Source organism: Neolamprologus brichardi, chromosome 23, assembly GCF_056152115.1.
Source record: "Neolamprologus brichardi isolate AB-2024 chromosome 23, ASM5615211v1, whole genome shotgun sequence".
Classification (NCBI taxonomy): Eukaryota; Metazoa; Chordata; class Actinopteri; order Cichliformes; family Cichlidae; genus Neolamprologus; species Neolamprologus brichardi.
This window is the reverse complement of record NC_142125.1, coordinates 42,991,289-43,019,199: the sequence shown is the minus strand read 5'-3', so window position 1 is coordinate 43,019,199 and position 27,911 is coordinate 42,991,289. Positions and strand designations below refer to the sequence as shown.

Sequence of the window (27,911 nt, the reverse complement as noted above, 5' to 3'; positions counted from 1 at the left end):
CAGAGGAATGGTTTATTTGAAGAGTTTCAGTCAGGTTTCAGAGTTCATCACAGCACAGAAACAGCTTTAGTGAAGGTTACAAATGATCAAATGACCTTAGTGCAGCATTCGATACTGTCGACCATATTTTATTACAGTGAGTAGAGCATGCAAGACTTGTATGGCCACTAACTTTCTGCTTCTTAACTCAGATAAAACTGAGGTCATTGTACTCGGCGCTGAAAAGCTTAGAAATATGGTATCTAACCAGATTCTTACTCTGGATGGCATTACCTTGGCCTCCAGTAACACTGTGAGGAACCTTGGAGTCATTTTTGACCAGGATATGTCCTTCAACGCACATATTAAACAAATATGTAAGACTGCGTTCTTCCATTTGTGCAACATCTCTAAAATTAGAAATATCCTGTCTCAGAGTGACGCTGAAAAACTAGTTCATGCATTTATTACTTCCAGGCTGGACTACTGCAATTCATTATTATCAGGAAGTCCAAAAAACTCCCTGAAAAGCCTTCAGTTAATCCAAAATGCTGCAGCAAGAGTACTGACAGGGAATAGAAAGAGAGAGCATATTTCTCCTGTTTTGGCTTCCTGTTAAATCCAGAATTGAATTCAAAATCCTGCTCCTCACATACAAGGTCTTAAATAATCAGGCCCCATCTTATCTTAATGACCTTGTAGTACCATATCACCCTATCAGAGCACTTCGCTCTCGCTCTGCAGGCCTACTTGTTGTTCCTAGAGTATTTAAAAGTAGAATGGGAGGCAGAGCCTTCAGTTTTCAGGCCCCTCTTCTGTGGAACCAGCTTCCAGTTTGGATTCAGGAGACAGACACTATCTCTACTTTTAAGATCACACCACTAACGATGATGATGAACGATCACTGAATGTAATCTCTGCAGCTCGTAGCTCTTAGACTTGTATGAGACGATTCTCTGAACGTTTATTGACGTCTAAGTCTCATAATATATCTTCTGATTTGACAGCTGACAACTTTACTGTGTTCATCGCTCAGTCTATTGTATCTTATAATTGCTACCTGTGTGCTGACTAGATTTCTAGATATGAAGCTTTTGAAGCATCGAGTGAAATAAAATCAGTGCAACAGACGACTGCACCCTGACAAAACAAAGGTTTAATCGTGGATTTGAAGTTCAGATGAAGTGTCCATATTCAGATTAGTGTGACTCTAAACAGCAGCAAGGATCTCCCAGTGCCGCCTCCACAGAAGTTTACTGGTACAGCTGGCACTGACAGAGCTGCGTGACCGTGGAGCAGCAGGGCTGCAGCCAGGGCTTCCACATCAGGTTCGCTGGACTTAACTGGCTCTCCACTGGCTTCAGTGAGCGCCGATGCATCTTCACAGCTTCCTGCATTGTGGCCAGGACAAAGTGGAAGGCAGGCTCGGTGTCTGGGGTCAGCGGGGTGCTCTCTGATGGGTCCTTTGAGAGATCGAAGAGCAGAGGAGGATCGTGGAAGGTGACGTACTCCGGCGTGCAAAAGCAGGTAAGTGTATGGAAACATGCCGTCTTGTCTTCTGGGTAGAAGTTTGGAGTGAAGTAAAAAGCTTTCCACACCGAGCTACCTGAGAACGATACATGAAAGCGCTCAGTGCCACTTTCCTCCCATGAAGCAGGAAGTGCAGCCTTTCAGCCTTAAATGAAAGACTTTTACACACCAAAGGAAGCACAACATTTAGACATTTTCAGATGCAACAATTCAACAAACTAACAATTTGATTTTAATGCTTGGATGAAAATCTGTTGTAGAAAATGACCAGCTGGAGTGTCAAACCCATGGACATCAACAAATGCAGCATTTCTCCCTGAGAGACGCTCCGTCAGGCATTCACTGCATCCACCTTCAGTTTGTGGAGCCTTCTGCTTATCAGCTGAAAAGCTGCTCTGCAAGATTTCGATCAGGTTTCTGCAGCGTTTGTCTGAATCTGAGCAGAGTACAGCCCCGTGCACGCCACAGCTCGCCCTAATAACGCTTGTTTTTTATATCGATGACGATATAAAAACGTCTATCGTTTCATTTTACGCTGTTGTTTGTTTCGTGGTGTCGTAAAATAAACTGTTTACAGCAACATTGTTCATCGTGGCTCCGCTGTCCGCTTGTTTGTTTTCCACGTAACCTTTCACAATAAAGCTCAAGATCCTTTTGAGACTTTTCAAAATAAACTGAATCACGTGAAAGAGTATGCAGAGTTGTATGCTTATGGATGAGAAGCAAAAAAAGAGCCGTCAGGTGCTAAAAAATAAAGCTTAGACTCAAACTTTGAGAGAAAACGGCGCCGTTACAACTTATGTCTAAAAATGTATCGTTTCATGCATCAGTTAAAACACTCGACTCCAGATACATGACGCAGTCGAGCTGCCCGAGATTCACAGAATTTACAGAAAATGTTACATTTTTGTGATTTATATCGTTGTCAGGACGATAAATGTCTTATATCAGCACAGCCCTACTAACAACTCCACGGTGCTGCCCCTGGATCTAGTTCAGCTAAATGAGCAGTTGCTACAACACACCTGGGATTGTAGTTGGTCGTTTTGCTCATTTGTTCAAAGCTCTGGTCAAACATTTCCTGCACAAGGCTTAAAGAGCCTTCTAGAAGCTCGGACGGCCTCAGCCTGAGCTGAGAAATCTGCAGGAAACTTGTTTTCATCCATGCACTTGTATCATTTGGTCACATGGCTCACATCACCTGCTGGTTTCATGCTTTCACTTTTTAAATTTTAACTCCAAACACGAGTATGGAGCCACGGTATACTTATTATCCATAAACTCTATAATGTGTAGTAATATAGTATATGTTTCAGTGTGGTCAGGCCAAACTGCTGTCTGTAAAAGTTACCTGCTCGGTTTTCAAATGAGACCATTGCTGTTAATGAACTCCATTCTGTGTTTTATTAACTTGGAAAAACTACAAAAGTAACTGTGGAGTCTGTGAAAGCATGGACACCAAGTCATTCACGCTCCAGCCTGTAAACACAGTTAATAATATGAAGCTGCCACTCCTGCAGATCACAGCTGAGAGATCTTTTGCTGTGTCAGATCTCCTCTGAGACCTTCTCTGATATTCAGGCCAGGACTGTTACACATATTTAAGTCTGCTTTGGATGATTGTTCAGATTGCCAGCCTCTTTTCATCTTTGTATGTTGACTTCAAATAGCAGCAGAAATATGGCCTCAAATAGCAGAGTTTGTATCTGTCCGGTACAAAGTGATCTTTGTCCTTTAGTTTGGTAGGTTACATTTTAGTCGTTTATTAATCTATTTCAGAAGTGGCCAACCCGCAGCTCCTGAGCCGCATGCAGCTCTTAGCCTGGTTTCCTGCAGCTCTTATACTGAAGTTTGTGTTTGTTTTAATCTGCGTGTTCGCTTCGTTTGAGTTTAACGCTGTATGTTCATCTAATGCAAATGTGCGTGAGTGAGTAGGTGCAAGTGTCATGATGGGTGTGACCCCGTGTTTTGTGTTTGATTTATACTTGTTGATTATTGCTAACAAAGCTTGGCGTGCCCTCCCCATGTTGCACGTTTGGTTCCACTGCATCATCCACAGGGAGCAACTCGCATCTAAATCACTGAATTTAGACAACGTCATGAAGTCAACTGCATCCACACACATGTACTTAACCACATGCAATTCAAGCATCTCATCGCCGAGCTGGAGCCGAGGCTTCCAGGTGACCTGCTGCACTGTGAGGTGGCGTCATAAACCCCGGTACTCTCTCGCTTCTTTGAGCTTTTGGATGCCGTGAAACTGTTAATGGTAGAGAAGGACAATCCCGAGCTCTCCGACCTCAAGTGGACTATGGATCTGGTCTTTTTGGTCGACATGCTGTGTCACTTGGACAGACTGAACCTGACCTGGTGCAAACGGTAGAGGTTATCAATACAGCTTCATCTTTCTCTGTTGCACACTTACTGTTTTGGGGATGCCATCTGACAGCGTTCAAGTTGGCACTACAGTAGTGAAAGAGGAATTCATGCTTGGAACTTGCAGCTCTCCCCTGCAGCAAATCCATGAGGTCATGACCATCTATCTCCCTGCAGAAAGAAAGTGAACATGAATTACAATCAAAGCCTCTGGATTAGCTTAACACCCCACTCTTCATTAGGAAACATGTTTCCTCTGCTCACATCCAGGATTCCCCTCACTGTGAGTCACTCTCGCTGCCTCTCCTTTCTTTAAACGTGACCTAGATTTGGCTGCACTTGTTTTGACTGACATAAGGAAGGAGCACAGCCTCACCTGTCCTCTGGGACTGAAGCTCCACTCAGCTGCACCACAGTGGGAAACAGGTCCATGTTGCTGGTGGGCTCATCTATCTGTCTGCCACCAGGGATTTTCCCAGGCCAACGTAAAATTCCAGGGACCCTGATTCCTCCCTCCCAATTCGTGGACTTCCCTGCTGCTCGGTAAAAGAAAAGAACAAGAAGCCGTGAAAATAATTCTCATCCGGCTCCAATTAAGCCTAAATTATAGCACTACACCAAATCCCCACTGAGCCGTGTGCACAGGTGGTGCTGTCATTGTCTACATTTGCTCTGCCGGTGTGTCTGCGGCGCTCTGCATCACGATTACAAATGAGCTGATCATGTTGAACTTGGAGCTCATAAATCTTCAACAGCATTTGAAACACAAGAGAGCATAACGGCACAGAACCACCTATTTTACCAACATAAGCTCGACTTACACTCCAGGCTTTTACGTTTTCCTCCATTAAGTTAAAATCCCAGCGGAAATCAATATATTGTGTTTACAGCACATACCAATCAAATGCATTAGTAGTGGTGTGTGTAGCTGCACTCCTGGGTAAGTGTTGAGCGCTATGCTGGCATAGCTTAATGCAGTACTATACATTAAGCATCAGCTCAGCATGTGTGAACACAGTGCTGGGTTAAAGGCACAACTGGCTTCTTAAGACTCTGCAGAGATGAAAGGGCAGCGAGTGGCTGTCTTACAAAAAGCTGCTCTTTGAGTCCCTGACACGGGTCTGCTCACTGCAAACTAGTGAATGTGAATCACATTCAGAATAATATTGCTAACAGTTTTTGATACTTTCGGCACATCCAACAGCAGCGCTTTGTCTCATAATTACTTGTGAGTTTTCCTGAAGGAAGCAGAACGAAGCAAAGCTCAGAGGCAACGATCTGAGTTCTGCGTGCTCGCTGTTTTTGCTTGCAGGTCATTTTCTAACACAGCCAGTCTTTTAAATGTAAATGTTTATAACTGGTACATGTTGTAATATATTGTAAAGACTAGAAACATGTCGTACAAATGCTACTCTGTTATATCCTGTTTCCATAATCTACTTCTTTAGCTGTCACCGGGAAGAAAACGTAATACTGTAGCAGTGAAATGACATAAACACACTCAGCAAAGTGAACTCTTCAACACATTCAGCCATCTGCACCACCCTGGTTGTCATGTCCAGAAACTCCACATTTCACAATGTGGCTGCCCCCTCATTAGATCAGGCTTTGATTGATTGATTGATTATACTTTATTCATCCTGAGGGAAATTGGGTTAAGGCTGCCAGCCGTGCCAGCGCCATCTTACCCTCCGACCATACATACATTACACAAAACATCACATGGGGAAGACAGGTCAGAGAGGTATAACAATGGAAAATGCACCACATGAGGAAAGATAAGGAGAAAAAATAACTCCCCCCAGACTGAGCTCCAACAGGGAGATCAGTTTGAGAACAGAAAAAAACAGGGGTGGGTAAAGGGTGCAGCATCGGAACGGAATAAGCATCGAAGGCGTTTGGAAAGGGAGGGGGGGGATCAGTGTGTGTGTCCATAGTTCAGCTGAGACAGTGTCCTTCGCCCTGCCAGGCTAAGTAAACAGTCTTCCAGCTGACCCAGGTGGCCTTGCATGAATGGGAAGAACAGACTAAACACAGTCGTTATCAGGGTGTTTTGTTCAGCTCCAGCCTTGAGCCCACAGCTGGCGCCAAAGGGGTATCCGCATGAAGTGATGGTGTTTTTACTTTAGTGCGAACAGCTCATATGAATGTCAAAGCAGTTCTACAGTCCAACACTGGTCTCTCAATCTCCCGTTGGAGAGCCGCGAGCTTCGCCATACTTGCGTTAAGAAAGCCCGTCAGCGTCTCTTCTTCCTCAGAAGACTTAGAGACTTCCATCTGCCACTGAAGGTGCTCAAGAACTTCTACTGCTGCACCATCGAGAGCGTCCTGACGGCAAACATCTGCAGCTGGTTTGGGAACAGCACCAAGCAGGACAGACGAGATCTGCAAAGAGTGGTGCGCTCAGCCGAACGCATCATTCAATCAGAGCTCCCTGACCTGCTGTCCATCTACACCAAGCGGTGCAAGTCCAAAGCTAGGAAGATTATGATGGACCTCTCCCATCCCAACAATGGACTCTTCTCACTGTTGAGGTCTGGGAAGCGCTTGCGCTCCCTTAAGGCCAAAACAGAGAGAATGAGGAGGAGCTTCTTCCCCCAGGCTATTCAGCCCTGAACCAGGTGTAGGACTGGACTCTCCCACACATCACATCACCACACGCACCACCACACATTTCCTATAATTTCCTATAATTTATAATCTTTATAATCTCTTTCTGCTGTTTGCACATTTTTATTTATTTATTTATTTTTATTTTATTTTTACTGTAAATTCCTAAGTTAATTTGTAATTTTTGTAGTAAATTGTAAATACTGTAAAACTTTTTTCTGTCATTTAATGGTCGGGCATTGTACAGCTACAAGCATTTCACCCCCATGTCATACTGTGTATGGTTGTGTGTGTGTGACAAATAAAATTTGAATTTGAATTTGAATTTGTTCTGTGATGTTGTCATTTCTTAGGCTCAAGGAGCCGATTTCTGAGAACTCACGGCAGTGTGCCTCCCCGAGAGGTCATCCAATTTGCGCCCAGAGATCTTATTCCGGGCTAGCCCTTCGAGATGTATCCAGTCTGCAGTCAGAGATCTTATTCTGAGTATTCACAGCAGCCGTAGCCTCTCCAAGATCTTATCCGTGCTGACTCAATGAGCCCATTTTGAGAAACTCACGCCTCTCCCATCGTTCCAATCCCAGCGGGCAGCCTTGTGGGGGTTTGAACAGCCGGTTCTGCTTTCTTAATTCTTCGATAAGTCAGGGCCAAGCCAGCTCCGATCAGCAGGAACCCTGTTATCATGGTTCAGAATAGGTAGATATCTTCAGCACTCAGGCTCACCCAAGCCCAGACTTCTCGTTAAGTGGTGTCAATTGCATTTAGGGACCAGTTGATCCAATCCATAATTCCTCTTTTAGGTTTTAGAGAACAGACTGTGAGAGAGTGTCCAGGGAAAAGTAAAAACACGAGACTAGACAAGGACATAAGAAGCTAAGCAGGGAAGCTAAGGGAGAGGAGAAAAGTGCGACCGCCTTCGTCAAGAGCAAGAGGTAATACAATGGAGAAAAAACTACAAACTACAACTCCTGACGGAGCTCAACAACCATCTCCACTTCGGCAGCTCGCTCCGCTTGGCCTTCTGCTTCTGGGTCCAGCGCTGTACACACTTGTAGAGAAAGCCCCACCGAGCCAGTGCAGCTCAGGCTCACCTCGCCTTGAAGCAACGGCAGAGAAAGAAGCTTCGGTTTTAGTCTTTGTTGAAGCCAAGTGACCTGCCTGGTGTGACCACCAGCAGAAGTGGGGATACCGGTGGATGGTTCAGAGACAAGTGGACTGGACTTCTTTACGTTTCTTGAAGACGTCTCATCCACGAAGCTTCTTCAGTTCTAAGAGAAACTGGTGGAGAGTCCCAGATATCAAGCCCTGTGGGAGTGTCCCCAAGGTGAATTTTATTGTGTTTGTCCTTCTGATTCTTCCTCGTTGGTGTCTGACCTTCTTTTCTGTGCATCTTTGCTGACTTGATGAAAGCCTAATTAGGATAACCACATGTTTAAGAGTCAAAGAGGATGTTCTCCTCTTCTTATCACTGTTATGCTGATGACATTCAGTTGTATGTTTCTTTTAAGCCCCAGGATTTACTGAAGCTTCAGCTTCTGAATGACTGCTTAGCTTCTATCAAACGTTGGCTGCAAATTTCCTCCAACTCAACGAGAGGAAAACTGAAGTCCTCGTCTGCGCTCCGGACGGATTTTATCCCAGATAGTGAAAGTCCTTGGTCCTCTCTCGGTCTATGTTCAATCCTCTATCAGGAATTTAGGAACTCGACTCTCACATTGGATGGGCATGTGAACTCTCTGGTTCGGTCTTGTTTTCATCATTTAAGAAATGTGGCTGAGTTAAGCACTATTTTATCTCGCTCTAAACCGGAGATAGCTACACGTGCATTTATTTCTTCACGACTATTGTAACTCACTGCTTATGTGTCAAAGGTTCCCTGGAGCTTCTGCAGGTTGTGCAAAACACTGCAGCTGGGCTTTTGACTAAATCCAGTATTCACACATGACACCGCTGCTATCTGAGCTACACTGGCGTCTTATTGAACTCAGAGTCCATTTTAAGATCCTGGTCTTAACTGGCACCTCCCTACACCTCTGATCTGCTACAGTCCGATGTCCCCAGCAGGTCCCTGAGGTCATCTGATCAGGGTTACTTGCTGTGAAACAGACTAACATGAGAACTAAGGCTGACAGAGCGTTTGCCCCTGTGGCCCCGAGACTGTGGACTCAGAACTGTTTTTAAAAAACAATTCAAAACTCACCTTTTTAAACTGCTTTTGGTTCATTTTGTCTGTTTTACCTTTATTTGTTATCTTATGTGCAGCACTTTGTGACTCTGTCTAGAAAGGTGCTATATAAATACAACTTTATTTATTTATTTATTTAATAAAACTGAAGTTCTACTTGTACAGCTTCTATTCTAACCAAATCCCACAAGTTTTCCAGTAATATTGACAACTCGTCCATCCTAGGAGGAGTCTGGGTGTCATCCTCAACAGCACTTTGTCATTTCAGTCTCATATTAATCACATCACCCAGTCTGCTTACTGCCACTTAAGCAAAGTCAATCATCTCAGTCCTTCCCAGCCTCCATGCTGTTGCCACCCTGCTCCATAGCCTCGTCACTTCTGGGACTGATTAATGTAATTTTCTTCTCTTTAGTCTAACAAGTCGCTGCATAAATTCCAGCTCCTGCAGAATTCTGCAGCCAATACAAGTTTACAATACAGGTTTATTTATACGGCACATTTAAAACCAAAGGTACACCACAGTGCTCCTCAACAAGGTTAAAGCATAACAGATACAGGACCATATCAGGGGACAAATAAACTATCAATACAGATAAAATAGGAAATAAAACATCTGAGCGTAATTTAAAAGATAGAATCACTGAGTGTAAGTGTAAGGTGGAGGTATTTATGCAGTCATGCATCAATAGAAGATAAATAACACAGGAATAAAAAATAGGGAATGATAGTAACTAACCGAAAAACACGTTTTTAACTGTGATTTGAATGAATGGATGGAATCAGAGACGCAAACAGAGGTTCGTGGCAAAACTAACTAATGCTGGGCTCACACGGTGCGATTTTTGGCTCATTTTGAGACGATTTTTCGACTGTTTTGGTGATCGGCCCGAGTTTCGCCTTCATCGTGTGTCGTGTAGAAGCGATTAACACCTCACGACCAGCTCCCGATCATCAATCGTTTGGTCGTAAGAAAATCAAACCTGTTTGAAATGCTGTCGGCTGTCGTGAGGGCGTCGCCGCAGCCTCTCACACTGCGCACGCACAAACACAAAGACGGAGCAGCAGTGCAGCTGTGATCTGGACACAAGCGATGGAGGCACAACTTGTAGGACTTTGGCTCATCTGAGCCTTTTCGATGTGGCCTCACAAAATGATCACGAACACAACAACCGTGGAAATAGTTGGATGGACTTTGCTGCTCAATCACAGCTGATCATGTTTTTCATTAGCAATTTAGCAAAGTTGGTGGTGGTGTGTGTCTGTGAGTGAAAGACAGAGAGGGAGAGATTTTCTGTTAAAAGCTTCATGTTATGGACGCACAGTGTGAGCACTCAGGTCACATCAGAGCATCGTATAGTGTGAGACCTGCATCGTGACCTATGAACTTCTGACCCCTGCGAGTCAATCCAGGGGTCAGAAGCATCAGCACGGCGTATGCCCAGCTTTACCCTCCAGAGAGCACATCACGCCTGCTCTTCAACAGCTTCACTGGCTGTAGATTTTAGAGTCACTTGCAAAATATTGCTTCACATTTTCAAATGTACTGAAAACCTTTGCTTTTTTCAAAGGCACCCACAAATAAAATGTATTATAATTATTAACTAAATGGTTAAAATCCTGCTGATGTACACAGGCAGAAAGGTCTTCACCTGTAAGCATTAAAACCAGAAACAGTGTTCAGTTTTCCTCTCGGTGTACCTTTATATATGCCGTTGGATCCCCCGTGGGCATCGCCTCTGGCAGAGATTTCCTCCAGATGAGCCCCTTGATCTGAAGTCAAGTAAACAAGAGTTTTTCCTCTCAAGCCGAGTCTGTCCAGCGTCTCCATGAGCTGACCTGAGAACACACAGAGCAAACTCCGGTCTGTAATTATTTGGAAACATTTTTCCGTTTGAGTATGAAAAACAGAACGAGAAAGTGAAACTGTAACACAACGAGTGTTAAAGCTGCCAGGCAGGAGGAGAGGAAGACCTCAGAGGAGGTTCGTGTTTGTCGTGAATGACGTCACGCAGGCGAGTGGGCGTGACAGAGGCAGAGCGACAGAGCGGGATGGATCAGATGAACTGTGGTGACCTCTAAAAGGAGCAGCGTAAAGAAGAGGAGGAGAAATACATCTTCTATGTTAGATTGGTCAAAGTAGGCATCAGTGCTCGCTGCTTTCTTTCTGTGCCTCTCTGTGTTTGTGTCCTCGTCAAGGTCACTCTCCACTGAACAACATAATGAGTTCAACCTTCTGTGTTTGTGGTGCCTCCAACATCCTCGAACACTAAGTGTGTTTCTTCTGTCCCTGGATTCCCCTCCTTGGTGAGCCGAACCCTGAGGTGGGCTGTTTTACGTGGATTCTCTTCCCCCCCGGAGCACTATTCCACTATTTGCATTGCGTCTTTGTGCAGATTTACTTTCACTGTAAACAAACACACTGACCTTTGATCTGCTGAGTCCACCAGCCTTGACACAGGGATTGATCATGTCCATCATTACTACTGGACATTAACTTTTTTCAGTCGCCAAAAACATCAAAGAATACTGTGTAAGAGACACTTTAATTCAGCTTTATTTATACATCGCCAAATCAAAACAACTGTCACTTCAATGGGTTTTATTTTTAGACCCTGATATAGAGAAAAATGTTGGCTTTGAGAGTAAGAAACAGAAGCAGAACCAGGCTCAGGGAGGGGCGGGGCCATCTGCTGTGATTGGTTGGGGTGAGAGAAGAAAGACAGGATAAAGATAAAGATAAAGACAGAGGTTAATAATAACTAATAATTGAATGCAGAGTATGAACATGATGTCAACTGTGACTGAAGAAGAAAAACTCAGTGCATCATGGGAATCCCCGGCAGCCTACATCTATTGCAGCATAACTAAGGGAGGATTCAGGGTCACCTGGTCCAGCCCTAACTATATGCTTTAGCAAAAAGGAAAGTTTGAAGCCTAATCTTGAAAGTAGAGATAGTGTCTGTCTCCTGAATCCAAACTGGAAGCTGGTTCCACAGAAGAGGGGCCTGAAAACTGAAGGCTCTCCCTCCCATTCTACTTTTAAATACTCTAGGAACAACAAGTAGGCCTGCAGAGCGGGAGCGAAGTGCTCTAATAGGGTGATATGGTACTACAAGGTCATTAAGATAAGATGGGGCCTGATTATTTAAGACCTTGTATGTGAGGAGGGAAGCAGGAGAAATCTGCTCTCTCTTTCTAGTCCCTGTCAGTAGTTATACTGTAATAGTTGTTGATGATGATGCAGTTCTGCTGGAGGTTTCTTCCTTTTTAAAAGGTGTTTTTTCTTCCCACTGTCGCCACGTGACACTCATAGCGATTTGTCTGATTAGGGCTTCACCCTGACGTGCAGTATACTAAGGTCAGGTCATGATAAACACTTGAATTAGGGGCAAACCTATATGGGTATATTTAAAGCTGTTATAACATATTATGAAATGCTTACAGCTGCACTAATTTACAGTCTTTACAGGTTTTATAAAATAATCAGCTCAATCTTTTCTAATATATTTGTGATAAATAATTTTAGCTGATGATTTGACAAGAAATGCATAAACAATATTTCATATTTTGACTACAGAGCACAGTGAGATCAGCTCTCCATCCACAGGTTTTAAGTGGCTCTCCTCACATCTTCCATCTCGTCTCACTCATTGGTTCTTCTCTGCTCTGCAGCAGCAGGTGAAGCTGGTTTCACAGAGCCTATCCTCCTAACATGATAAGATCGTGACAAGATGTAATTGCTAGTGACTGCACACTTATCTTCTGTTCCCACTTTAACGATTATCCTTGAAGCCTCTTTCTTAGTGTCATGTGACTGAAAGAGGAGAGGCTGGAAGCTTCTGGGCTTTTTTTGCTGGATTTGAAAGAACTCACAGACGTAGTTCAGCAGCTTTTCCTTTAAACAGACGGACCGACCTACCCACACTCCAGTCCACCTCCTGCACAGCGTCCCCGTAGATACCGTGGCGGCTCGTTCCTCTGAAAGCGGCTGAAGCAAAGATGGCTGTGTGGACTTGGAGGAAAGAGAAAAGGAGCAGGAAAGGCCTGTTTGAATGTCTGCAGAAACAAACGATGAACATGAAACATTGCAACAAGAGAGTTCTCAGATGCAGGTGCCTCAGGAAAGCTTCACGTACCTCTCTATGAAGCCCACAGCCTCGTGCACCATCCTCTGTGTCATGTTTTCAGACTTGTATGGCTGCTCCACAATGCTGTGGTCCCTCAGGAGGACACAGTTTAAGTATGGGACAGCCATGATGAACGCTACTACCACACCAGTGACCGAAAGCAACAGAAACATGAAGCTCAGGATGGACCTCCTGCCGATGACCCCCCTGTAGTGCAGCACGACTGCAGTGAGCAGAACGATGCCCATTGTTCTGTATGGCAAATGTTTATGGAACTGGAAAACGGTGCCGTGTCCAGGCTGGCAGTCCCGCAGGTTCGTCAGAGGGATACCGAAGAAATAACTGAAGCCGTGGTTGTTAGGGTGGTGGCAGTGATCGCCGCGGCTCTTACAGTTCAGGCCCAGGTGCCATTTTCCTGCAGACAAGAAGAAGAAACAAAAACTCAGAAAGTAGAAACCCGTACATTACATCACATTTAAAACTGTACTTAATAGACTGGCGCTTACACAGCACCTTCCTGCTGTCTGCATTCATACACCAGCTTTTTTAACCGTGTGTTCACACACTCACAGGCACTGGGGTCAACTCAGGGTTCAGCATCTACCTCGGGATACCTCAAGACAGAGCCCAGGAGATCTGGGGCATTCACCACCTCTCTCCTTAACCTGGCTTCAACCAGTCTTTCCCATAGTGTCCTTCATGGTGTGGCTCATCAGCATTAAAGCTCTGTAGTTACAACATCTGTGCACACCACCCTTCTTCTTCAAAACTCTCCATTCCTCAGGCATCTTCTCTGTGACTGTTCAACAGTCAAAGGTCCACTGCCCCGTCTCCTACACATCTCCAACCACCTTTTCACTCTTCACACACCTTCATAGCTGCCCTCACCTCCTCCTTTCTTAACCTCTGCACTTCCATCCTGTTTGCAAAATCCACACCGTCGGTGCTTCAGCATTTCTCTCCTTCAATTCAATTCAGTTTTACTTATAAAGCACCAAATCACATCAGTTGCTTCAAGGTGTTTTATGTTGTAAGGTAAAGACCTCAAAGAGAAGACGCCACACACGTCCTCATCACCTCTGATTCACTTACATGTGCATTAAATTCTGCTGACAACAACATCATCCTTTGATTTCCAGCTTCAGACTCATGATCCTGTCTGACCCTCTCTTCACCTGCAACGATTCACATAAAGATCAAGTAAAGATGACCACGACTCGATTTCTCTCCCATGTAGAGCAGTGACTCAAGCTGCCGTGCTCCTGGCTTTGCTTTGGCCAACAGCACCAGGCAGTCATCATTAACCTGGGCCCCACACAGTGTGGACATCTTACTCCTAATGATTGACATGTTTGGTTTGGTAGAGACACCAGAGGGAATAAAAAGTGCACTGTGCTGTCACGATCTCTATACACACAAACAGAATTTAACTAAACTAATAATACACAAGAATCTGATTCACAGGGAAGGATGGAAAAATCACGTCTCTGTACTAAGAGCTGTCTACAAACACAGCAACATAATTGTCCTCATTAAGTCACATCAGCAACACAATCTAAACTGCAGATGTTAGAGATAAAACCTTCTTCCAAATCACTAAGTCGAAGGTAAACAGGACTGGTTACAATGGTTTGTGACCAGTGTACCAATGGTTCGACTCCCAATGAAATGCCTATCCACGGTATAAGTCGCTCATTTCTTTCACGCCGTGTCTAAAACAGCTACACTGGTAAGTTCACAGAGTCACCAGCGTAGACTCACCAAAGCACAGCACTTATAACGTCAGCTTCTAAACATGTTTCTTTGTGACATAATGCTTTTTCAGCGTTTCCACATATTCATATTCATTCCTAACAGATGTGTACGGGTCTGAAATGATGAGCTTTGTGTTGTTTTTGCTAATAAGACAAATCAGATTCATGCATCGTACCTATGAGAGCCGTCTCGTAGCCTTGTTGTTTGACAACCTTGGCAAAAGTAATCTCCTGGCTGGGGAGACCTCCAGATGCTGCATTAAATAAAAAGACACCTGGTCTGACGTAACCAGCGATACCTGAAAAGAAAGAAAAACAAAAACAAACATGTGACTTCAGCATGCACAAAAAAATGACTCACAACAATGTGCATAAAGAGGTTTATAGACAGTTTTATTGTAATTGGGCTCAAAGGGATCTTAAATTATTCACTAAATGAACGGCCTCTGTTAAAGGTGTTTAACGCTCCTGTATTCTGGAAACTTCTCCACCAGGCCAACATTGAGCTCCTGTTGGGGAAGCTTGTTTCTGTCTGCAGCTTTTAACCCTTTAAGACCTACCATAGAACCAAGTCCACCAGAGCTTATATTATATGTTTACATGCTGTGGAGCCATTTTTGGAGCATTTCAAGTTGCTATACATCAATACAACCATTATAGCCCAGATTTTAATAATATGTCTGCATTAAGTGCATAGTAATTACATAAATTGCAAAAAAGTGCAATAAACTACAAAAAAATTGAAAATCGTTTTTGTTTTTTAACATATATTTCTAGTTAGAGAAATTTAAGAGGCTTATCCCTCAAAACTGTAAATACAAAAAAGTTGCACAAAATAGTTTCCCACCACAGGAAATTTATTTTGAGTGTCTTCATAGTTTTATTTTTGAAATACACCAATTTTTATAAACTGCAGGAAAAACGAAAATAAATATTATAATGCAAATTTGCAAAAAAGCAGCATATGCATCAAAATAAACTATTTCCAGCAGTGCAATATGAGTCCTAAGCATCCCAGAAACCACACAGAAAGTCATAAAGTCAAACAGAACTTTTAAAAACACCAGTATAGGCTCATGAGGCCCTGATGGTAAAAAGATACATTTCCACGAAAATGACGTCACTTCCGGTTTTGGGCAGGTCATGGCGGACATGCGATAGTTCGCGCTGATGGACGTTGGAAGTGTTATGAGCAGCTGATCAGATCGGCAAAGTGTGTTTCTGGAATATTATGTTTTTGTTGCTGCAAGTGCTTTTTATGCAGTTTTTGCAAAGCTATATGTGGAAGGAAACTGTGACCGAGGACAAGCTGATGGCATAAGATGTAAGTACAACTCCTCCGGTTTCATATGCAAAAAAAATTATTGCGCTAGCTCACGTGGTTGCAGAGCTACCAGGATTTAAAAATAGTTACGCAAAACAGAGCGTGCTGCTCTGACCGGCTTTAAAGGGTTAACTGGCCTGATCGCACTGGGTATCGTCCGGTGAGAAACGCTGCCCTGCTGGGAGTGCAGAGGCTGGCTGCAGCGATGTGGTGGGTCAGCTTCACCCCTTCCTTTGCCAGCTGGTCAATATTGGGGGTCCTGCAAATCACATCATCAGCAATTACAGAACAGGTTTCTCATCAAAGCAAAATATGTCAGACTTGTCGATGCCTGAAATAAAGTAAAACCAACTTATCTCCAGCTGTTGCCCAAGAATCTCTTAATCAGTTCTTAATGCCCACATTTTCCAATCAATCACAAATCACCACTTTACTGTTATTTTACAAAATCAATGTTTCATAAAAAAGGTCTTATCACAGAAAAACTATGACTTAGATAAAAATCAGTAAACAAAACTAACAGCTGTGAGCTACTTATGTGTCTGTGATCATTCTGAATCTACTCAAACACTCTGGAGATAAACGTAAACATTTGAAAGCACCGACTTCTTTGCAGAATTAATGCTCCATTAAAATTCCACTCAGCATTACAGAGAGATAGAGAAAGACAAATAAAACTTACTGCATGGAAACAAGAGCACGGGAATAAAATCTCATAAAATGGCATGAATGTATTTTTATTATTGCACTTGGATGCAATAATAACTGCTTGACAGCAGTCGTCTATAATAATATTGACCCTACAAGCCAAAACTCCCCAAAGGGCAGCACTCGGCAGGAAGAGACCTTGAGTAAAACCAAGCTGGACGAAAGAGAGGCCACGAACAGGAAACAGGACAAGAAACAAACAGACAAAGAAGGTGAAATCTTTATTCTTAATCAGTCGGCCCCAGTTAAGTCAAAGGAGAATTTTAGAGCAGCACATTGAGTCAGAGGTAGTTTGAGATTGATCGAAAAATATCTTTTAAAAAAATTTCCCTTAATTTTTGTACCTAGCTCAGCGGTCTCCAACCTTTTTTGCTCCACGGACCGGTTTATGCCCGACAATATTTTCACGGACCGGCCTTTAAGGTGTCGCGGATAAATACAACAAAATAAAACTAGTACCGGTACCGAAAAAAAGAAGATTTATTCATAACACACGTGAAAAGACCCAGGAAAACCGAGTAAACGATCAAAACGATAACAAAATAACGCTGAAAACCGATAAAAACCCTGAAAACTAAACATTTCACACCTGAGCCTCAACTCTCGCGGCCCGGTACCAAACGACTCACGGACCGGTACTGGTCCGAGGCCCGGGGGTTGGGGACCGCTGACCTAGCTCACATAGGCTTCATATTAGCTTATATTCTTGGGTAGCTTCACTTTAGCATAATAAATGCTAAATGTAGCATTAAATAAAGCAATAAATGCTGAATTTATGTTGTTTGCCCAGCCCAATACAGTGAAGTAATCCCAAATGATAATATTTCCACTGGCACAGTTTCTCCTGTCCTGGCTCTGTGGGTCCAGTGTTTTTGAATATTCTTTGAATTCGTTAGTTTCTGGTTATATTTGCCAGTCTTCTCCCTTCTACTGGGCTTCCTGTAGTGTATATCCAAAATATCAGAGGAACATGTTGTGCTCTTCTACCCTCTCTGCAGCCTGCTGTCCTGTTTATCTACAGATTCAGCCGTCTAACCCCCCCGGACAACTGTGAAGCAATCAACAGAGCCACAATCACAGATATTCACTCCAGTATGGGAACAGAACGGCCGACAATAACAGGTCAAATGAAAGAGTTCTGGGAGTAGCAGCTTGAAGAATTACAAGTTCCCCCATTTCTGCCAATCACCTCTCTAAAAACCAGCAGCCAAATCACACTTAAGCTTCACCAGCGTCAGTGAGAAGCAACGTGTTCTTACCTCAGTGAGTTATTGCCGTAACAGCCGAGGTCTCCAATTCCCAGGTCATCCACCATTATCAGGACAAAATTAGGCCTGTTGGTCTCCTGGAGAGAAACACTGCTCACCTCTAAGAGCAGCAGCAACAGAGAGGACAGAGGCCACGTGGACTTCATGCTGTCAGGACAAAAACACTGGAAGAAAAATCAAACCACATGTAATTGTAAAGACACACTGACAGGTATTACAGCCAGTAGTATTCTGGAGTTTCCCACCAATGACTCTGAAGCGTCCGTCAGTCGCTGTCAGTTACTGATGAATATCATTTAACTGACCATAGCTTTGCAAAGACATGAGAACAAATGACATTTTGCTGCTGATACGGCTCATCAGCATTAACCAAGGACTGGACTCGTGTCTTCTTCTGGTGCTTTTAATCATGAATAACACAAACTGGTTATGATTCAAGCATGCGGTCGAGTGAAAGGTTGACAATGAAGACTGTTACAGGCGTATCAGGCAGCATTAACAACACGTTCTCCCAAAGCGTAGCATTTTACGCTAGGTGACAAATCGTCAACATATTACGTTTTCGGCTACCCACCACGTTCCTAAACGACGACCTCGGAAAAATGAGGGAATATGAGAACCATATGGACTCAATCTACACATGTTCGCTCTTTTTCTTCAAATCGCTTAGAAACACGCTATTTAACATCATTAAAGTCATGGTTAAGGTCAGGAAAAAGGTTATGGTTAGGGCTGGAACGTCTATTACCGCGGGAGCGTCATTGCACTGGATTTCAGCCATAACTCGCCGCGTACCATAAGAACGCCGAAGGTCTCCTTTCGCGTTCCTCAGGAACGCCGCGGGACGTGACAAAACGTCGGCATGTTACGCCTCGGGAGTGAGAACAGGCATTAAAGCTGAGAAAGAGCTACGAACTCCTTTTACTGCTTTACATGATATTTTTGTTACTTGTTTACGTTTACACGCTTAGTCCCTTAATTTGTGAAACACGGGAAACTTGAAGTGTCTGGATCAGTGCTTATAACCATGGTGCAAATGGTGTCCCCACACTTAAAGCAGCCACAGCCTGATGTTGAACAGGTAACAAAGTCAGTAATGAGCAGTCAGACTCCAAGACTGCGGCCACTGTTCCTCCTGTGGAGAGTAAAATCAACATTCTGACAGACTGAAGGTAGAAAATATGAAATCACTTTTGATTATTGACAAAACTGAAAACAGCATTACTAACAATTACTATGACATTCTTATGCACTTGGGAAATATTTGATTTAATTCCTACTTGACCTGCAGCAGGTGACACCATCGATCACGCCATTCTGACTGATGAACCGTGTTGGTATCTGTGACAACGTTCTCAAACGGTTCTCAGACTTCACAGAGAGACACATTCGTAATAATACGAATTCTGAAATGTACGTATAAATTTAAACGAAGTCCCTCAGGGCTCAATCCTTGGACCAATTCTATTTTCATTACATATCCTATCCTACTAAACAGCTTCAAAAGCATCTTCTGTCACTGCAGATGATACACCGCTGTAAGACAAACAACCTCAACAGCTACCTCAGGCAATCTTTCACTGCCATTAACTAACTGGACGTCTCAAACTGACACTGTTTGGGTCTGGCAGCTTCTCTGAGGAGAGCCCTCCATCAGCCCTCCATCAGCAATATCAAATCATCTGATAAAAACCTTGGTATTACTTTTGACAAGCATTTGAAGCTCACATATCAAAGCTTTTCCCAATCGTATGTATTTATGAAACATTTAATGGTTTCCAGTCATTTGAATCTCTTAGTTCCACTAAACTTTAATTTTTCCTGGTCTTGATTAACTCTAAAAACCGGCACCTTATAACTGCAGCTTATTTCAACAATCAGTCGATTGGGTCGAATGAATCAGTGGTTTGTTTAACAGAACTGTTAAAACTCATTTTTGTATGTTCACTTGTTCTTAATCTTCCACCTGTTATTTTGATTATAATTCACATGTAGTGTGGATGTGGACGTGTATATGCAGGAATTAGTGTAACGCCGTGAGTCCCAAAGGTCCACTTTGATTAGAAATGTTCCTAAATGAGAGCGATGACCAGAGGAAGTGTAGTCGCCATAATAAGAGATGCTCCAATTCCCCAAATACTGAGGAAAGGAGCTTTGGTGCTTCCTGCATCAGCTCTGTTGGAACAGCATGCACTGGGCCATGATTCACTGGGACAGACCCTCCGGTCATTCATGAAAACAACAACATAATAAACAAAGTCGTGCAGATCATGTAAATGTTCATTATGAATGCATATTTGCATTCAGTTCAATTAGTGAGAATTGTGTGATTATCATCAATTAATTTTGACCTCAGGTCTCGTGGGGTAAGTGATGGATGGAGGGAATTTTACTGCAGTCACAGAAACCCTGAACAAGGAGGAAGGAAGACGTTCCACTAGATCAGAGCAGTTAAATAAGTAATTTACTTATAATATTTAAATATTAACAAAAATTCCCACTCGTGGGATTAATAAAGGTATCTTATCTTAAAATAACATGTATTTGATTTTATAGGCCATGATCTACTGTGCTATCATTTATATATTATGATGCAGTCAGTTTGCAGAGCAGCAAAAATTAGTGGCTCAAAAAAGCGCAGCCCTGAGCAGGGGGGTCTGTCCTACCCAAAATAAGTGCTCAGGCTTCACGCACGTTTGCCTCAGTGAGGCAGTTCACAGGAGGAGCCTGAAGGGAAGTCAATGTGGTTTTGATGGAGATCTCTGACCACTGTTTATTAATACAAACTGCAATGTGTGTGAAAGCAGACAAACATCATTTGAGATGACGAGACGTTCCAGTTACTATGTAGCACACGATCACATGGAGATGAATCTAACGCACTAACACGGACTCATTCATAGGACACTTCACTTGTATTCGTCACAGATTCTTCAGCCAGACGTGGCTTGCTGTCTGCACACTGCTTCGAAGCTCTTCACACCTCACTTCCTCACCGAGTGATTTAGGACAGAGAGCTTTGGCACTGCGCTCACAGCTTAAGTGCCAATTATGCAATCGTTTTAAAAACATCTGCCACTCCTTAAAAATCTCAAAATATCGGCTTTATTCTAAAAATGATCAATATTGTTTTTTCTTATCCAAGTAACCTGCAAAGATCAACGGGGCAAGAACACGTTGGTGAACAGTGTTGGGAAGGTTACTTTTAAAATGTATTCCATTACAGATTACAGATTACATGCCCCAAAATGTATTCTGTAACGTATTCCGTTACGTTACTCAATGAGAGTAACGTATTCTGAATACTTTGGATTACTTAATATATTATCATGCTGTTTACAACTACATGAATGTACTATTGCTGTGATTTATTACTGTTACTGAAGGTCCGCGGCTCCGAACCGTAGTAAAGGGACCTCTGGCTAATACGGTGGGTTCTGTGTCGGCTCGTAGCTGAAAACTAGCTTTACTTTGTTGTCTGGGTCAACTTTGCTAGCAGAGACAGAGAGAGGCGTTGAAAGGCTGCTCCAACAGAACTTATTGTTTTTGGAGGAAAACAGGAACACGGTGTACAGTCGAGTCTTAATAGCTTACTTACAACTGGGCTCGTCAGGCTCTCTTCTTGGCTGCAGTGGTTATTATTATATTTACATGCTTCCAGCTCCCGTTTCTGCTCGATGACAGCTCGTACTTTTCCTTTTTCTCCCTCCCTCGCTCACAGACACATAACGAGTATGGCAGTCCATTCTCCCTGCAGCACGGACTACACTGCCCATGATGCTACATTCTTTAGAGCTATACCTGTAGCATTCTGCCTGTTAGCTTAGCACAACAACAACAACAGGCGCTCTCTCACCCAGGAAACACAGAGAGAGAGCGTCACCCTGTAACCATGGCAACCTTAACGCTGCCTGGAACAACAGAACGTAGCTGTCAAACAAAACCCAAACAGTCCTGACCCGCCACAATATGAAACAGGGAAGTACCGCCGTGTAATCCATTTATTCAACAAAGTAACTGTATTCTAAATACCACCTTTTTAAACGGTAACTGTAACGGAATACAGTTACTCATATTTTGTATTTTAAATACGTAACGGTGGTACATGTACTCCGTTACTCCCCAACACTGTTGGTGAAGCATTTTACAATTTCATTGGCACATGTTCAATGACAACAAAGGTCTATTCTATTCTATTCTATTCTATTCCATGCGCATGTTTTCACCCATCTTCTCCATACTGTAGTTTCCACACGGCGAGCACGCTACATCACGCTTCACGTGAGGTTGTTGGAGTTGTCAGAGCACCGTCCTTTCCTCAGTCAGTGTTCAGGAAAAGCGACAGGACTGTGTCTGCATGCAGGAACATTTATCTTTAATGTGTGGCTTTATCCAAACTGCTATAAATGTATTATTGTTATTTATTGTTATTGTTGTTGTTGTTGTTGTTGTTGTTACTGGTATCTAACAGAGGAGTTTTAGTAGCAAATAACTTTCGCTTTTGAGTTTTCCTTCTAACCTGCAGATAAATGAACAGAGTTCCGCACATTTGCTCTGCAGACAGACAGAAGTGTTACTCACCTGCTGACTGACAGACGGTGATACGAGCGCAGGCTGTACCGTCGCTCTGTGGGACGCTTCTCCCAAATTTCTGCGCTACTCAGATCTTGCAAAGTTGTTTGAGCTCCTGCTGTGAAGCCAGAATCACGCTAGAAGTGGGGGCTACTCTGTTTTTCCGCTTAGCTTTAGTAAATAGAAGTACTTCCTGTCATGAATTTCAAAACAAAACTCCACAGTCAGACCAAGGAAAACAATGGAGAAAACTGAATTAAATTACCTGCTGCTCACAGTACAAACTACTGACAAATATGTGACCGATATGAGTCATGAATCAGGCCACTTTTTTGCCCTTTTTCGATTTAAGTCATTCAAGAACTTGATTATGATCCTGTCTTATTTCACCACCTCAGTGATTATTTATTTTTTCTTTCAGAAGTGTCACTGACAGCACCACTGTCTCAAACCTACACACATACACAGAGATGGTACAAAGAAAATGAAGTGTTTATGTAGTTTCTTCTACTCTGCTTCAGCATTCAAAGCACTTTATAGATCATGCCAGGGGCGATTTTAGCCCAGTTTTGGAGGTGCTTCAGCACCCCCAAAATGAATCAAAGCACCCCCAAAGATGTCTTACTTTTTTTGAAAATATTTGCTGTTTGTGGGACACACTACTAAAAGTATAAAAAGCATACAGTACTTAATTGAGATGGAAAATTTTAACAACAAAAGTATAGATAACCCCTCCCCCCTCCCAAAATGGTTTGTTCCAGCTCAGCTCTCTCCTACTTGCCTTATAGTGATGGGATTTCCGGCTCTTTTTAGAGATCCGGCTCTTTCGGCTCGGCTCACTAAAAAGAGCCGGCGCTTTCGGCTCCGAACCGCCTCTTCAGGTTGTTTTGTTGCTTTAATTATGCAGAAAAGGAATTACTAATGTAAAAAAAGTGGTTTTATTTATATATGTTTATATATGGCCCCTAGAGACAAAGCACGTACAAACTTCTAAAGCATATACAAACTCCAAAAAGCACGTACAAACTCCAAAACACATTTCTAGCGTTAACTGAACTTCCAAAACAGAGCTACCCAGATCACTTAAATTACACAATTGAAAGCATGTGTGTATTGTTTGTGTATTTATAGACAAGCACTCATATTTATTCAAATAATTAAAAACAAAATTCATTTACCTGTTACTACCACACACCAAATCCGGTTGTTGATACTGCCTGGCTTGTGTAGCCACTAGGTAACAAAAGCTCAACACTGCGCCCTAGAAACCTGGAGCACTTCTGTTGTGTTTTGTATGTGCTTCTGAGTTTTTACGTGATTCTAAGTTTGTATGTGCTTTGTCTCTAAGGGCCACCATAAATATACTTTATTTATTCACTCCACATAAAATGTAATAAACAATCATATAATACAAAAAACAACTATTTACATTTTAAACTTTTAACTATTTAAATTTTCAGCTTTTTCCTTTTAAACAAATTTAACATGAAACAACACAAAACACTGCAAACCACAACACAATTAAATATAAATTAAAATATTAAAACAAAAAGAAGATGCACATTCTCTGTTATATGAGCCTGCATGATTTCTGAATCCTTTATCATCTGCAACTGAAAATAGTGGATGATTACTATACCTTTCTAATGTGACGTTGTTGTCCCTCGCTCTCTTTCTCTCTGGCTCTGTTCCTGTGCTGTAACTAACGCCCCTCCCCCCTCTGCCCAGCGCAAAATACAGGCCGCGCGTGCGGAGTTTAGCGGAAAAAAGGGCGAGAGAGAGGGTGAGAGAAAGAAAAAAAAACCTCATGGCTCCCAATAAGGAGCCGGCTCGCGTCGTTCACTTCAAAGAGTCGGCTCTAAGAGCCATTTCGTTCGCGAACGACCCATCACTATTGCTTTAGCGCCGTTGCTGCCAGAGCGATGGTGGCTGAGACGCAGCGGAGCAGAGGTGGAAGTGCCTGGCTTAAAACAGGACATACTGCATTTAACTTTCAGTTACTCTTTATATAGTTAGGAAGGAGTCAGACCATGTTTCTTTTTAACTGAAAAACATTACACCAGGTAACCTGCTGTGTTGAGTATAGGGCTGCCACGATTAGTCGACTAGTCACGATTACGTCGACTATCAAAATCATCGACGACTGATTTAATAGTCAGAAGCTTTAATGAAGCTTTGTAAGATCACAAAAGACGCAGGAATTGACCCTGTGCACGAGAAAATGCTAACTTCCTGGTTTGAGACCGGATGTGGGGTTGTACATTTCCGGTAGCTTTACTTTGCGGTCAATCGCTACTGCAAAGATATACTCCAAAATCATGTCCAAAACTTGAAAACGGAAAGATCGCGTTAAGTTACAAAGAGCAGAAGGTGGGAACACTCACCACTGTTGTGTCACAAAAAATCTAATGATCAATTTTGACCTTTAAAGAGTTTAGATCGATCAGTTGTTTACATCACTCAACACAAGCAGAACTGCAGCAGACGACACATCGTCCACATTCAGAAGCACATCTCTGTATAGTGACTGGTCTTATGATTTAAACAGGCAAATGTTCAGCATTCACACTACAGGTGAACAATAGTCAAACCAGGTGTTTCCCCCATTATGTCGATATCAGCTAGTCAAGTACACCCCTACACAGCATGTTAACAAACCGTGAAAAAAAAGCCACACAAAAAATGAATGATTGCTGGTAAGGGTTTCTACACATTAGTATTTACAAAGGGTATGTTGTGACTTACCTTAAAAATTACAGCGGTCCCTCGCTAATAACGCGGTTCACCTTTCACCTGGCTGTGAGATTTTTTCGTGCCAGTTTGTATGCTTATTTTTTTACATCACATTGTCCTGCGTCCTGATCGCTGCAGACGATCTCCTCCGTGACTTCTCTCCTGTACAATACAGAATCACTGCATCGATGCTAGCAGTGTGACTCTGAAGTGCTGTATGTCCACGACACGTTTTGCACCGTCAGAAAATAAAATTGGCTAATTGATTTCACCTATCACTGGTTATTTTTAGAACATAACACCCGCGATAAACGAGGGACAGCTGAGAAATATAACATTTGAATCCATTTTCTCTTTTGCCCTGAGGCGCGGGGAAAAATATCAACAAGTTGATGAACATTATTTACAGATATATTGGGTAAATGCCCAAGACATCTATAGAAGTGTAAATTGCCGCTTGATTCATACATTTGCTTAACTTGTTTTGGACCGTAAACCAGGCGCGAATAAGACACCGGAAACAAAGCTCCCCACAGGAGTTTCCGCACCAGAAGTAGCATATGCTAACGTGCACATAGTCAATAAGTAGTAGGATTTAAGAGTGTAATAACGGACTGCAACAGAAAATGGCAGCACTGCATGTACAAGGATGCCAGCTGCCGTTAAACCCCGAAGAAGAAGAAGGAGCTGTGTCCCAGAATTCATAGCGCAGCCCAGCTCAGTTTCCAACAATGGCGGCAGCTAGTTAGTTTTAATATTACTCTTATTATTCTTTCTGGGTCACAAAATAAACGTTTAGCATATTTTCAGGCGAGAATGTAGCTGTGTAAACCTCAAATATCTGCTCAGTTTATCAAGACACCACATATTTTCAAAAGCGCTCCGACGTTTTCGGAGACGTCTGTTAGCCACTAGCTCGATAGCTAGCCGGGGGCTAGGCTAACTAGAGCCGTGAGAACACCGGACTCCCGGCAAATCGTTTTCAAACCCACTGCGGTCTTTCTCTACTCAGGTTAAACATGATATATAAGCAGTGTTGGGTAAGTTACTTTAAAATAGTAACTTAGTTACATTACTAGTTACTTCTATCAAAAGTAACTCAGTTACTTCAAGTTACTCGTTACTTTCAAAGTAACTAGTTACTAGGGAAAGTAACTTTGGTTTTACTCAGAATTCTCTTGTTAATGTGTTGCTTCCACAACTTTGCCAGTCTTCTAGCTTGCTTACTTGCCACAAGTGCACTGTGCCACCTACCAATATAAAGGAAAAGATAATGTGCATATTTCCACAAGAGAAATCCCACGCCTGGACCGTCATTGACTGCTGCCATGATTCTAGCCTACGTCACAGCGTCATGTGCGCCTTTTACATCCAACACAAAAACTGCAGTCGTGGTGCTTTCGATTGTACTCAGAACTCGGAAATTCTGCCTTCTGAATAGGAAGATGTAGGTAACACCAGACTGCAGATGAGCTGCATACAGGGCTGGACGGGGACAAAAAATCAGCCCTGGCATTTTGACTAGAGACTGGCCCACCATTATAGGAAAAATCATAAAGCCTTGAATGAAAACAAACGCTGTTGTGACAGTGATGTACACTGTTTTGATGGTATATTTGCATCAATCTATGAATCGTTTGTTGTAAGATTCAGATAATTATTTTTTAAAAGCGAGACATTTTAAATGAGAATAAGAAAGAAAAGTATTTCTTTGTGCCCACCTCTCCCTGTTAATGCCCTACCTGCCCCCCTGGCAAAACTTTGCTAGACCCGCCCCTGCACAGTTACCAGCTGTCAGCTACATAAAAAAGGATCCTGGGGTTATTTGTCTCTCAGAATCAGTTCATAACTTCCCTTCAACTCATTCATGTCACCTAAAAGGTAAACCTGTTTCTCCATCACCTGTTCAGCTCTGATGATTCAGTAAAGACATCTCCTGGTTTCATCTTCATGTTTCCCTCTCACCAGATAACCAAACCGACATCATGACCAGCAGCTTTTGCAGCTGTGGCTCCAGCAAACATCAGCTGATACTAGAAATTAATATTAAATCAATTCTAACAACAGCTGATCAAGCTTAAACGTGCTGCTGTTGTTTAACGCGACATCGGCTGGTTTCCTGTTTCTGGCGCAAAGTGGGTGATAAACAAACAAGAGAGAAAAGCCGATCAGCTGATCATTGATCAGTTTTCATGATTGAAGTAGAAACGGGAGAGGGAGGGGGGAGAATGAAAGAAGAAGAGGCAGCTGTGCAGCAAACACAGGATAACTCCAGCTTTGTGTCTTTTTCAATGTAGCTGAATTACGGGACAAACTGTTCCTTTTCGCCTCAATAAGAAACGCGTAATATTTTCTCTGAATACCAGACGGGACGGTTGGCAACTCTAATAACTTATGAACAAAATAAAGTTCAACATTAACTTCATAGCACCCACCCAGCTGTATAGAAACTCCGTCATGCTAGCTAGCACGCAGTACGGAAAAAGTCAGCACAACGAAAATAAACTCCACCTAAACTTGGTTTATATCTGACCCAGATAGACTGCAGGTCATAACTTCTTACCTGAAGTTCAGTTCACACTTGGACCGGCGGCCGCCTCGGGTCTCTTTTCCTTCTGCGTCCCCTTTCTCTCCTCCACCTGCTGCCTCCACCACTTGCTAATGTTACTGAATCTGTGGAAGCTCCGCGATAGCCACCACACGAAGTAACGAGTAACGACCCTATCTAAATCCCAGTAACGA

At 42.9% G+C, this 27,911-nt stretch overlaps 1 protein-coding gene across 2 annotated transcripts; it reads right to left on the bottom strand.

The window, feature by feature from the left end:
- On the bottom strand, positions 1–27,911 carry sts (steroid sulfatase (microsomal), isozyme S). Of its 2 annotated transcripts, none has more exons than XM_087835907.1 (10): positions 27,733–27,911; positions 17,856–18,028; positions 16,026–16,147; positions 14,741–14,863; positions 12,820–13,225; positions 12,603–12,739; positions 10,382–10,519; positions 4,262–4,421; positions 3,935–4,056; positions 1–1,585 (listed from the first exon to the last, which is right to left on the bottom strand). In XM_087835907.1, exons 2-10 carry the CDS (start codon positions 18,008–18,010, stop codon positions 1,233–1,235), a joined length of 1,716 nt encoding a protein of 571 aa, XP_087692033.1. In that variant the 5' UTR covers positions 18,011–18,028; positions 27,733–27,911; the 3' UTR covers positions 1–1,232. The 2 variants fall into 2 exon arrangements, with proteins under 2 accessions (XP_087692033.1, XP_087692032.1); XM_087835906.1 differs by lacking the exon at positions 27,733–27,911 and adding an exon at positions 22,446–23,151.